Raw genomic sequence first — 11,287 nt, 5'->3', positions numbered from 1 at the left:
CCATGTGTGGACACAGCTAATACACTAGTAATTTCACGTAAACACACGCTCATCATGGATCTGAAAATAAATTTCACAAGTTCGCACTTCCTACTAGCCTTTATACAAACGGAGAAGAAGAGAAAAAAAATAATAATTAAATTATTTGTTTTTTTTTTTTTTTATTTAAACCCGAAATCTTCAGGCTCATGTTGGAGTGTAGACTGTAGACCTCTGGACATAACGGAGTTTCTCAACATAAATACTTCATTACTTTAGTAATAGAAAGTAAGAATCAACGCATTAATCAAGGTCGAAACACACTAAACGTGTATTCTTGTGAAAACAAAGCAGAGTTATACGTAAGTGGGCGTCCACAACGGAGAACCAACCATCGATCATAGTTTAGTACCGGCCCCTCGAGAAAATAAATAAACCATGCTAATGAATAGAAGCGTCCTCAACGGAGTCTTGACCCATAGCTCCGATCCTCGCAGTAAGTGAAGAAATTGAGCCTAGTATTCTTTCCGCGATGGTTTTCTATAGGTACATTTTTGATGACATTCTAATTTCAAAAAAATCAAGCGTATCTAAATAGGAAGGAGGTTTCAGGCTCCGTTGTGGACACGCTGGTGCGAGGGTCAATGGTCCAAGGACGTAAACACAGCGAAATCTCACAATCTCATTGGTTCGGCCATGTTTGATCCAGTTTTGTTTTGCATAATAAAATACACCTAGGTCATACCTTCACTTTTTGGTAACTTTAAAATTGAGCCCAGTATTCTTTCTGCGATGGTTTTCTATAGGTACATTTTTGATGACATTCTAATTTCAAAAAATTCAAGCGTATCTAAATAGGAAGAAGGTTTCAGGCTCCATTGTGGACACGCTGGTGTGAGGGTCGATGGTCCAAGGACGTAAACACAGCGAAATCTCACAATCTCATTGGTTCAGCCATGTTTGATCCAGTTTTGTTTTGCATAATAAAATACACCTAGGTTATACCTTCACTTTTTGGTAACTTTAGAAACTTAAACATATCAACTCAGTTTTGTGTGCTCCGACCTTTCAACGGAAGGAAAAAATTTGACCCGATTACATTACTTTCCTTCCTGTAGGATAAGGAAAGTAAAAAGGAGTGGAAAAAGAAAAGACGGATTCAGGATTGCGGAAACGGGAATTGGCTGGATTCATAGGAGTTCTATTTGTCGTCAGTAGGGGGCGCCGATTATCTGGCGGCAATGTACGTGATTAAGCGGCTGATCACGAGAGGGCGCCAGCCAGTACCATAGAACACTAGAAAGATAAAAGTGGGAGAGAAAGGGTGGGTATGGATGAGGCCAAATTTGGGGAGGAAGAAACGGAGAGACAGATAATAGAGCAGTTGCGCTGACTCGGGTGAGTTTTCAAAGTCAGAGAGCAGAAAAAAATGAGGAACTAGGGAATTTTTCTTTTTCATCTACGACTTCTAAAGCCCGAGATAAATCCATTCAAAATCTTGAAATCTGGCGTCACGGCATACGCTCCTGTAGGCGATGACGTCACATCAACTGTCCCGAGCAAAGCTCCCTCGCAGGTAACACATTAATGTGTTTGTGCGCTTACGTTTCTGCGCATCATTTCTTGAAGTCTGACGTCACTAGTCTTCGAACTTTTTCATTAGATCGGCAAATGAAATTGAATTTTCGACCTTTTAATTAAAGTTACTTTTTCGGAGTTTTGAGAATTGGATTTTTCACAATTTTTTACGTAGGAATCGACCTTTTATTCATAATTTTTACCCAACTGCAACTGCTCCATTGAGGAGGGAGAGAGAGGAAAGGAGGGGGGAAAGAAGGAGGGAGAGAGACATAATTAGGGGAGGGACAGATAATTGATGAGGGGGAAAAGGAGATAGACAGACAATAAATTTGGGGAGGGAGAAACGGAGAGACAGATAATAGAGCAGTTGCGCTGACTCGGGTGAGTTTTCAAAGTCAGAGAGCAGAAAAAAAATGAGGAACTAGGGAATTTTTCTTTTTCTTCTACGACTTCTAAAGCTCGAGATAAATCCATTCAAAAAATACCGGTAAATCTTGAAATTTGGCGTCACGGCATACGCTCCTGTAGGCGATGACGTCACATCAAATGTCCCGAGCAAAAGCCCGAGATAAATCCATTCAAAATCTTGAAATCTGGCGTCACGGCATACGCTCCTGTAGGCGATGACGTCACATCAACTGTCCCGAGAAAAGCTCCCTCGCAGGTAGCACATTAATGTGTTTGTGCGCTTACGTTTCTGCGCATCATTTCTTGAAGTCTGACGTCACTAGTCTTCGAACTTTTTCATTAGATCGGCAAATGAAAATTGAATTTCCTACCTTTTCACAACTTTTTAGGTAGGAATCGACCTTTCATTCATAATTTTTACCCAACTGCAACTGCTCCATTGAGGAGGGAGAGAGAGAGGAAGGGAGAGAGACATAATTAGGGGAGGGACAGATAATTGAGGAGGGGGAAAAGGAGATAGACAGATAAGCTGCGCATCATTTCTTGAAGTCTGACGTCACTAGTCTTCGAACTTTTTCATTAGATCGGCAAATGAAATTGAATTTTCGACCTTTTAAAGTTACTTTTTCGGAGTTTCGAGAATTGGATTTTTCACAACTTTTTACATAGGAATCGACCTGTTATTCATAATTTTTACCCAACTGCAACTGCTCCATTGAGGAGGGAGAGAGAGAGGAAGGGAGGGGGGAAAGAAGGAGGGAGAGATACATAATTAGGGGAGGGACAGATAATTGAGGAGGGGGAAAAGGAGATAGACAGATAACTGATGGGGAAGAAAAGAAAGAGAGAGGGAGGGACATAAAAGGAGCTTCATTTTGACATTTAAAAAAATCGGCTAAAAATTACAATCCACAATATGAATCATAAGACTTAATAAGATTTCGAAGAGATTAAGAGGAAATAAGGGGCACAAAAGAGGAGCTGTTTTGTTATACCCAAAGAGTACAATCACAATAAAAAAAAAGTAATAATAAGAACTATGGTTCAGGAGCTAGGTACAAATTTTGACATTTAAAAAAATCGGCTAAAAATTACAATCCACAATATGAATCATAAGACTTAATAAGATTTCGAAGAGATTAAGAGGAAAGAAGGGGCACAAAAGAGGAGCTCTTTTGTTATACCCAAATAGTACAATCACAATAAAAAAAAAGTAATAATAAGAACTATGGTTCAGGAGCTAGGTACAAAAGTGGTACAAGAATAGGCGCGCCGTACAATACTCCATCACTACATACAAAATCAAAACTAAAAAAAAAAAAAAAAATCCTGAAAATAAAAAAAAAGGGGCGCGGAAAAAAATTCCATCCCAACAAAAAAAAAAAAAAAAAAAAAAAAAAAAAAAAAAATCCTGAAAATAATAGTCTCCATTCATAGGTTTTATTTAACACATATTTTCTTTTCGAAACCTGAAAAACCCAAACCTATGAACAGAGACTGTCTATCATTTTCAAGGCGACTGCACCTCTAAAAGTCGCGCGACCTTCCAATATACGGCGGACTTTTCGCGATAAGCTATCATACAACGCGCCAAATAATTTGATTCTACACAAAGAACATGGTAAAAAAAAATCCTGAAAATGATAGTCTCCATTCATAGGTTTTATTTAACACATATTTTCTTTTCGAAACCTGAAAAACCCAAACCTATGAACAGAAACTGTCTATCATTTTCAAATTTTCAAGGCGACTGCACCTCTAAAAGTCGCGCGACCTCCCAATGTACGGCGGACTTTTCGCGATAAGCTATCATACAACGCGCCAAATAATTTGATTCTACACAAAGAACATGGTTTAAACGAACAAAATGCAGGCTGAGTCCTGACAAGTCGGTTCCTGGATCGAGCTAGGTATAAGGCATAGCTTAATCCTCGATTAACGTATTAATCCGCCTTGTTAGGTCTCGACCTTGGAGCAAAATAAATAAGGCCTGATTCAGCACAAGAGCTCAGTACAGTGTAAGAACGGAAGTATTGTCGTTCTGAAATCGAAGAGAGGAGGACAAGGTAGGGAAAAAAGCCAGCCGTTCCAAGAAAGGAACATGAAAAAAATAAAATAATAATAATAATTCTGATCTGTTTAGGATAAAGTCCGCCCCGGGCGGAATTAAACCCACGATCTAGCGCTTACAAGGCAGACGCACTACCCTTCAAACTAGGCTGGCTAGGGCACTGCACGGACTAATTTCAGTAAAAATAATGGCTCTTGTACTAAACCAGGTCTAGATACATCTGCTCTTCCAAATACACATACATAAAATCATTTTACAGTAGAACCTCGATTATTTCAACTCCAAAATCCACGGTTTTTTTCTATCTTTCAAATTCAAAGGATATCCTATCTTATCACAGGAAAAGATCATAGAACGTGATCATTTCAACTACCCCTGGTCACAATTAGTTGACATAATCGAGGTTCTACTGTACTTACGAGGTGTCTTCGCTATCCATCATGACATTCATAACATTCACCACTTCAATATTTTCACTCTGACTCTTTGTCGGGGTAGTACTTTGTCGGCCCTGTCTTCGCTATCCATCATGACATTCATAACATTCACCACTTCAATATTTTCATTCTGACTCTTTGTCGGGGTAGTACTTTGTCGGCCTACCATCGTGATGTACGGGGTCGCGTGTTTCGTACGCAAGGATGGGACAGTAAGGTGGCCCACTTCTAGGGATGGTATGAGGAGACGGCCCAAGCCCTTGTTTTCTGAAGAGATACTCTGTAGCCGCTCCGATACGGAAACTATAGACGGATTAGGAGTCGATAGTTTTGAAGGGGCACTAAACAGTATTGAAGGCGCATTTGATAGAATTGAAGGCGCAGTAGAGAGTATTGAAGGTGCCGTCGAGTGCATATTTGATATTGAAGGGTTAGATAATACTGAAGGCGCATACGATGCTTTTGAAGGGGTTTTGGATAATATTGAAGGCCGCGTTCTTACGATTGTCTTGATGGGGGACATTCCTACCAGCTGAACCGAGTTATCAACACCGCCACCAGAGGGCGTATCTGTGTCACTCATAGTCCATTCGAAAGATCTATCCTGACTTCGAGTAATTCCAGAACTACTATCTCCTGGACTAACATTACTAAGACTACCATACATATTACTCATGTTTCCTATACTAACCAATGTATTACTATACATATCACCAATGGTACTCTTTCCTGCAGTGACCGTGGTACCATACATATTATCACCAATATTAGTATTTCCTGCACAAACCACAGTGGTACTACTATACATATCACTTATATTACTTTTTCCTGGACTAACAATGTTACTATTACTCAAACTACTCGTACTAACTACCGTTCTCTCAGGTAGCACAGGGTCCTCCGGTCTCGTCTCACCTGAAGCGTGCGCCACATTCATGGCGATCTGTTTGAACACATTCTCCTCGATCAGACACTGCCTATTGCCCTGGCTATTCACCAGTTCGACTTTCTTCGCATTCGCCACGTAGCGCTTGAAGTAGAATAACTCGCCGTCAATATCGTACACGTTGTTCCCGTACTGGGCGAAGTTGAACGGGGAAGAAACGCTCCCGCCCGGGCCTGCCTGGGGAGAGTGCTGCTTCGGGGAAATTTTCACCGGCGGCAGCGACGCTCCGCGCGCGGTGACTTTTTCCCCACTGGCCGGGCTGACTTTTCCCCCGCCGGAGTGCATCCCGACGGCGAACCGCGTCACGAGATGCGACTCGCCGATTTCTCTCTCGCTTTCCCGCGTACGAGGCGCTGTCCCGGGCTCATCACTATCCACCTCCTCATCGGACGATAGATACCTCTTCCGGTTTCGCGGCTTCCTCTCGCTTCTTTCCACCTCTGACCGTAGCTGGCGGGCTTGTTCTTCCGACAGCTCATCGATGTAGCCAAACTTGCAAAGGCCGTACTCTTTGATCCAGAATTTGTCCGTGAGCTGGATTTTCTTGTACGGGTCGTAGCCGGTGATCTTGGGTTCGAGACCCGGGTGTACCGAGGAGAAGTGGGCGTCCTTGTTTGGCAGCGAGAGTTGGGTGTCGCAGTACAGACAGAAATATCTGAAACAGGAAATGATTTGGGCTCAGAAATGGCAGAATTTTCCATTAAACCCATACTTTCGTGTATTTACCCTTGCAATATCATAATATATACCTACTTGATGTAAAATAAATAAATAACCATTGCAATTTAAGCATGAATTCAAGGTGGTACAGCTGAGAGCTTCTTCACAACTTTAGTGGGTATCACAGCATTACTAAGTGCATCCTTTACTATCTACTATTTATAATTCCCATCTACTCGTATCATCAATCTTTTTACACTGGTACTAACGCCCCTGTCCCATGAGACTGAGTGCACTCCGAACTCCAAGCACAGAGCCGAAAAAACTTCGTCCCCACCCGGCAATCGAACCCGGGACCTAGCGCTATCTACTATTAATAATTCCCATCTACTCGTATCATCAATCTTTTTACACTGGTACTAACGCCCCTGTCCCATGAGACTGAGTGCACTCCCAACTCCAAGCACAGAGCCGAAAAAACTTCGTCCCCACCCGGTAATCGAACCCGGGACCTAGCGCTTACAAGGCAGAATTCTATTCTTCAAACTCCCCGTACTCCAAGCACAGAGCCGAAAAAACTTCGACCCCGACGGGAATCGAACCCGCGACCTAGCGCTTACAATGTAGGTACTTACTTCCTCTGAGTTTCTAGGTAGTGAATATGTCGGATGTGCATCTTGAGTCCCATGACAGTGCGATAGTTTTGTCCACATTCCCGACATGTGATGTATGACTTCAGAGTTCCTTTGACCGCTTCTGTAAACACCGAAGAGTCAAATTTGTACTTCACATGCTATCCCGTTTCCTCCAAAGTTTATTTAATTTGAGGTAGTTTTTTTTTCAATTTGTTAGGCCATTGTTTTTTTAAGAGGTTTGACAGAGGGAACTGTAACTGCTAAGGTCTTATCGTCCCGAAATCGAAGAGAGAAGGAAGACAGGATAGGAGAAAGCCAGCCGTTCCGGGAACACGCTTAATGCACTACGCTAAATTTGACCTGGACTCGAACCACCAACCTCCAGATTTAAAATCCACCGTGCTAACCACTACACCACAGAAGTTGGTCAGCATGCTGATATTTCCATTGGAAATTTGGTCAAGTATGAAATTATGAATGTACGTGTACGTACGAGTAACTACCTTAAAGAATCGTGGAAGCTCTCCATTAACTTTTTCCCCGGCAGGGATTTGAAAATACACAAAAGCAGCGGCTGAAGTACGTTGAATGAAATAGTTCCCTATCTCTAATACGGATCACTTAAACTTAAATTAAGCAACCTTGTGCGACGTTTGTGTATGGACGGGTGACCATCTCCTGAGCTATGACGTGCTGGTCCCTATTGTGGGGTCCTCTAATCTAATTCTAATAGTACCTTCTATCTTTTTCAGGAGATAATAAAAAATACAACTCGATTGAGTAGATTTCGACCAAAAAGGCGAAGTGCCATATAGCCAGGCAGGATCTTGGCAGTCGAAAGGGTCACACCTCGTGTGAAAGTGGCTTATCTAACCCTTCAATATCAAATATGCACTCGACGGCACCTTCAATACTCTCTACTGCGCCTTCAATTCTATCAAATGCGCCTTCAATACTGTTTAGTGCCCCTTCAAAACTATCGACTCCTAATCCGTCTATAGTTTCCGTATCGGAGCGGCTACAGAGTATCTCTTCAGAAAACAAGGGCTTGGGCCGTCTCCTCATACCATCCCTAGAAGTGGGCCACCTTACTGTCCCATCCTTGCGTACGAAACACGCGACCCCGTACATCACGATGGTGGGCCGACAAAGTACTACCCCGACAAAGAGTCAGAGTGAAAATATTGAAGTGGTGAATGTTATGAATGTCATGATGGATAGCGAAGACACGACATCGCTTACGGAACCGGAAGGAGAGTTCCGGCCAGACTTTGACGAATCTCAGGAGGCGGAACAAAGGGATAGTGACGAAGAGAGCGAAATGATCATTTCTCTGGACGATTTAGAAGAGGATGACCGGGAAGAGGAAGAGAGGCGGAAGCGAATTTCTCTGGACGATTTAGAAGAGGATGACCGGGAAGAGGAGAGAAGAAATGCGGAAGAGGAAGAGAGGCGGAAGCGGGCAGAAGAAGAAAGAAGAGTTTTGAACCCGATAGATGGGTCATGGATTTACCCGACGCGAGATGTGATTCAGTTGGAGAGCGATGAGGAATTCGAGAACACCCTTCCGGAGTGTGAGGACAAAGCTCTCGTTGAAGACGAGGAAATGATGAATGAGGAAGCAGCTGCTTTCATGGGACATTTGGAGAAGGACCCTTTGGCGTCGGATGATACCATGTCTGGAGACGAAAACGAAGAGAACAACAAAACTACTGACACTGCCGATGGTAAGGACAGAGTGGACAACCGTGGAGAAACGAGAACTAATCAGGAGATTCTGGATGAACTGGCAGCGGATGCGCTGGAATGTGATGAAGATATGGAGGATATTGTTCTCTTTGACGATCCAAATGAAGCAACCAAACCTGATGGTACTTCTAACACAATTGAACTAGATACCAGAGGAGTTCTGTTTGATGATCCAAATGAAGCAACCAAACCTGACGGTACTTCTAACACAGTTGAACTACATACCAGAGGAGTTGTGTCTAGGGGCGAACAATCGACCAAACCTGACGGTACTGACGTTGATGTTGAAGCAACCAAACCTGACCAAACTGATGGTACTCCTAACGTAACTGAACCAGATAACGAAGGAAAAACAGATACCAGAGGAGTACCATATATCAGCGAAGAATTAGATACCAGAGCTGAGTCCAGTGAACAATCGAGTGACGTGGGATCGACTACTACAAATGATGAAGTCCAGTCCAGTATATGTTCCATTATTGAGATTGGCGATAGAGGGTTGACCAAATCTACTACTGCGAATGATAGTGTTCCTTCCATTATTAAGATTGGCGATAGAGAATTGACCAAGACGACTACAAGACAGAACGAAGTGACTTCAGTGGATAGAGAAGGAACGGAGAAAGTTGAGATAGATAACGAGGACATAAACGACGTGGAAGACGTGGATAACTTGGAAGTAGACAAAACTAGTGATTCTGTAGACAAGGGATTTGTAGAGCTAGATCCGTGTGGTACCCGAGACACGGTCAGTCGGGTGTCCAACAGTAGCATCAACTTTGATCAGTACCTTGAAGACCAGCATTATTAAGATTGGCGATAGAGAGTTGACCAAGACGACTACAAGACAGAACGAAGTGACTTCAGTGGATAGAGAAGGAACGGAGAAAATTGAGATAGATAACGAGGACATAAACGAAAAGGCTATTTTCATTACAAAATTGAGACTGATATTCTATTATTTAGGACCTTGATTATATTATTGGAGATCATTTATCGCCGATCTTACCACTGAGAGTTAACAGAGTGGCAGGGGATTTCTTGGAATTCTTAGACATCACAGATTTGATCTACACAGGCCAGTATTTCTGGAACGCTGGATTAACTGAAAACTCTCTGTGGTAAGATCGGGCATTCGTACAACTAACTAAAGCCTAGTACACACTGGAAACGTTTCGCAACAGATGTAGACAGTTACGCCAAATTGATGTTTCGAATATTGAGCAACATTCAAAATAAAACCTAGTACATACTGAAAGACAAAAGAATGTTTCGGAAACAAGTCTGAAGGGTAAAAAAGTTGCTAGATTGTTGCAAAAACATTTCTAGATTGTTGAGAAACAATGTTTCTGATGAAAATGTTGCTGGTGTGTACTAAGCATTAGAATAGTTTAATTTGTACCTTTTATCTTATTCACCCTAGACCCTACGGGTCGATTCACGGTCAAGTGTACCTACTGTGCGTTCAGGTCTCGTGGTACCCAGGGTGTTATTCAGCACTGGTCGCGGTGGCACATGTTAGCGGTGTGCTATAAGAACAACAAGTGTACGCTATACAACACCGGGGTACCGTTGAGTTATTCACCCCGTATGGAGGGCTATGATAGTACCCCAGTCCTGGAGTGTAAGTCATGTGAACGCTACGGGACAGAACAGTACTTGAAACTGTACAACTGCTTCTGTCAGGATCGGATCTGTGTGAACCAAACAACCAGATGGAACTGTCTCATCTGTAAAGACCCGGAGAAGAAGTTCAATAGTATCATCAGCGTGTTTAATCATTGGTGTAACAAACACAAGCATAGCCATGACGAGCATGGGATGCTCTTCCAGTGTACGCTGTGTCAACCTTCCAAGCGGACGGGCTATCCTCTGCACAGCCTCATGGAACATGTCATAGGAAGTCACTTTCATTGGTGTAACAAACACAAGCATAGCCATGACGAGCATGGGATGCTCTTCCAGTGTACGCTGTGTCAACCTTCCAAGCGGACGGGCTTTCCTCTGCACAGCCTCATGGAACATGTCATAGGAAGTCACTTCACAATGGCCAAGTGCAAACTGTGTAGTGAACTCTTCATTAATGTACCTGCCATTGTGAATCATTTGACGTTTGATCACGACATCAACAAGTCGCATTCTGTTCATATCGATGACCATGTGCTCAGGATAGACTTTGTGCATTACCTGCAGAGGTTTACACTATCTCCGAACCATAGCTTGCGAAACTACTGCCTCAAGGTGACTTGAACCCGGCACAGAATCTGTGATATATCTCTTACAGTTGAGTAGAATCTCTACGTTGTTTCTCTAGAGAGTTGTGTAGAATATCAATTCTGAGACAAGAAATGCCGACCCTATTTGAATAGGAAAAGGCGAGAAAGAAGAAATGAAGTTCTTTGTTTGAAGAGCCTGCAGATGGATGCTTTAGGTCTGAGTTCTTTTTGACACTTTTTTTACAGAGGTCCCTAGGTCTTAATTTTTTTTTTTTTTTTTTTTTTTTTTTTTTTTTTTTTTTTTTTAATACCGTTTAAAATGAAAAAAAAAGGTTCTCTCTGTTTTTGTCCAAGACGTAATATTCTTGTTTTTGGGTGAATGAGTTATAAAAAAGAACTACTCTTTTCAGTGGACTGCTCAGTAAATGAGTCTAATCCTAACTCCCTCTAGAAGGGAGTCGTAGAATGAGTTACATGTTTTAGGAGCTGACTCACTGAGTAGTTCACTGAAAAGAGTAGTTCTTTTTTATAACTTACTCACTCTTTACACTCCTTTGGTCTGAAGCATAATTTGGGCGCAAAAGAATTTGCCTTCCAAATCTTTC

General features: G+C 42.3%; 3 protein-coding genes and 1 long non-coding RNA gene across 4 annotated transcripts; 3 read left to right on the top strand and 1 right to left on the bottom strand.

Moving 5' to 3' along the window:
• Positions 1-123: 123 nt before the first annotated feature.
• On the top strand, positions 124-1,445 carry LOC113466139. The gene is made up of 2 exons (XR_003390630.1): positions 124-525; positions 786-1,445. It is a non-coding gene; the product is annotated as an uncharacterized LOC113466139 (long non-coding RNA).
• A 3,050-nt stretch (positions 1,446-4,495) lies between these two features.
• LOC103506160 lies at positions 4,496-6,833 on the bottom strand. Its single transcript, XM_008470544.2, has 2 exons — positions 6,718-6,833; positions 4,496-6,077 (listed from the first exon to the last, which is right to left on the bottom strand). Exons 1-2 carry the CDS (start codon positions 6,768-6,770, stop codon positions 4,496-4,498), a joined length of 1,635 nt encoding a protein of 544 aa, XP_008468766.1. The 5' UTR covers positions 6,771-6,833.
• Positions 6,834-7,594: 761 nt separating this feature from the next.
• On the top strand, positions 7,595-9,277 carry LOC103506159 (FK506-binding protein 5-like). Its single transcript, XM_017442737.2, has 2 exons — positions 7,595-8,059; positions 8,117-9,277. Exons 1-2 carry the CDS (start codon positions 7,607-7,609, stop codon positions 9,275-9,277), a joined length of 1,614 nt encoding a protein of 537 aa, XP_017298226.1. The 5' UTR covers positions 7,595-7,606.
• A 609-nt stretch (positions 9,278-9,886) lies between these two features.
• Positions 9,887-10,722, top strand: LOC108252005. The gene is made up of 2 exons (XM_017442744.2): positions 9,887-10,250; positions 10,383-10,722. Exons 1-2 carry the CDS (start codon positions 9,982-9,984, stop codon positions 10,714-10,716), a joined length of 603 nt encoding a protein of 200 aa, XP_017298233.1. The 5' UTR covers positions 9,887-9,981; the 3' UTR covers positions 10,717-10,722.
• The last annotated feature ends 565 nt before the right edge of the window (positions 10,723-11,287 follow it).

This window comes from Diaphorina citri, unplaced genomic scaffold (assembly GCF_000475195.1).
Source record: "Diaphorina citri unplaced genomic scaffold, Diaci psyllid genome assembly version 1.1 scaffold219, whole genome shotgun sequence".
NCBI classification, from domain to species: domain Eukaryota; kingdom Metazoa; phylum Arthropoda; class Insecta; order Hemiptera; family Psyllidae; genus Diaphorina; species Diaphorina citri.
This window is presented reverse-complemented; position numbering and strand designations above follow the sequence as displayed.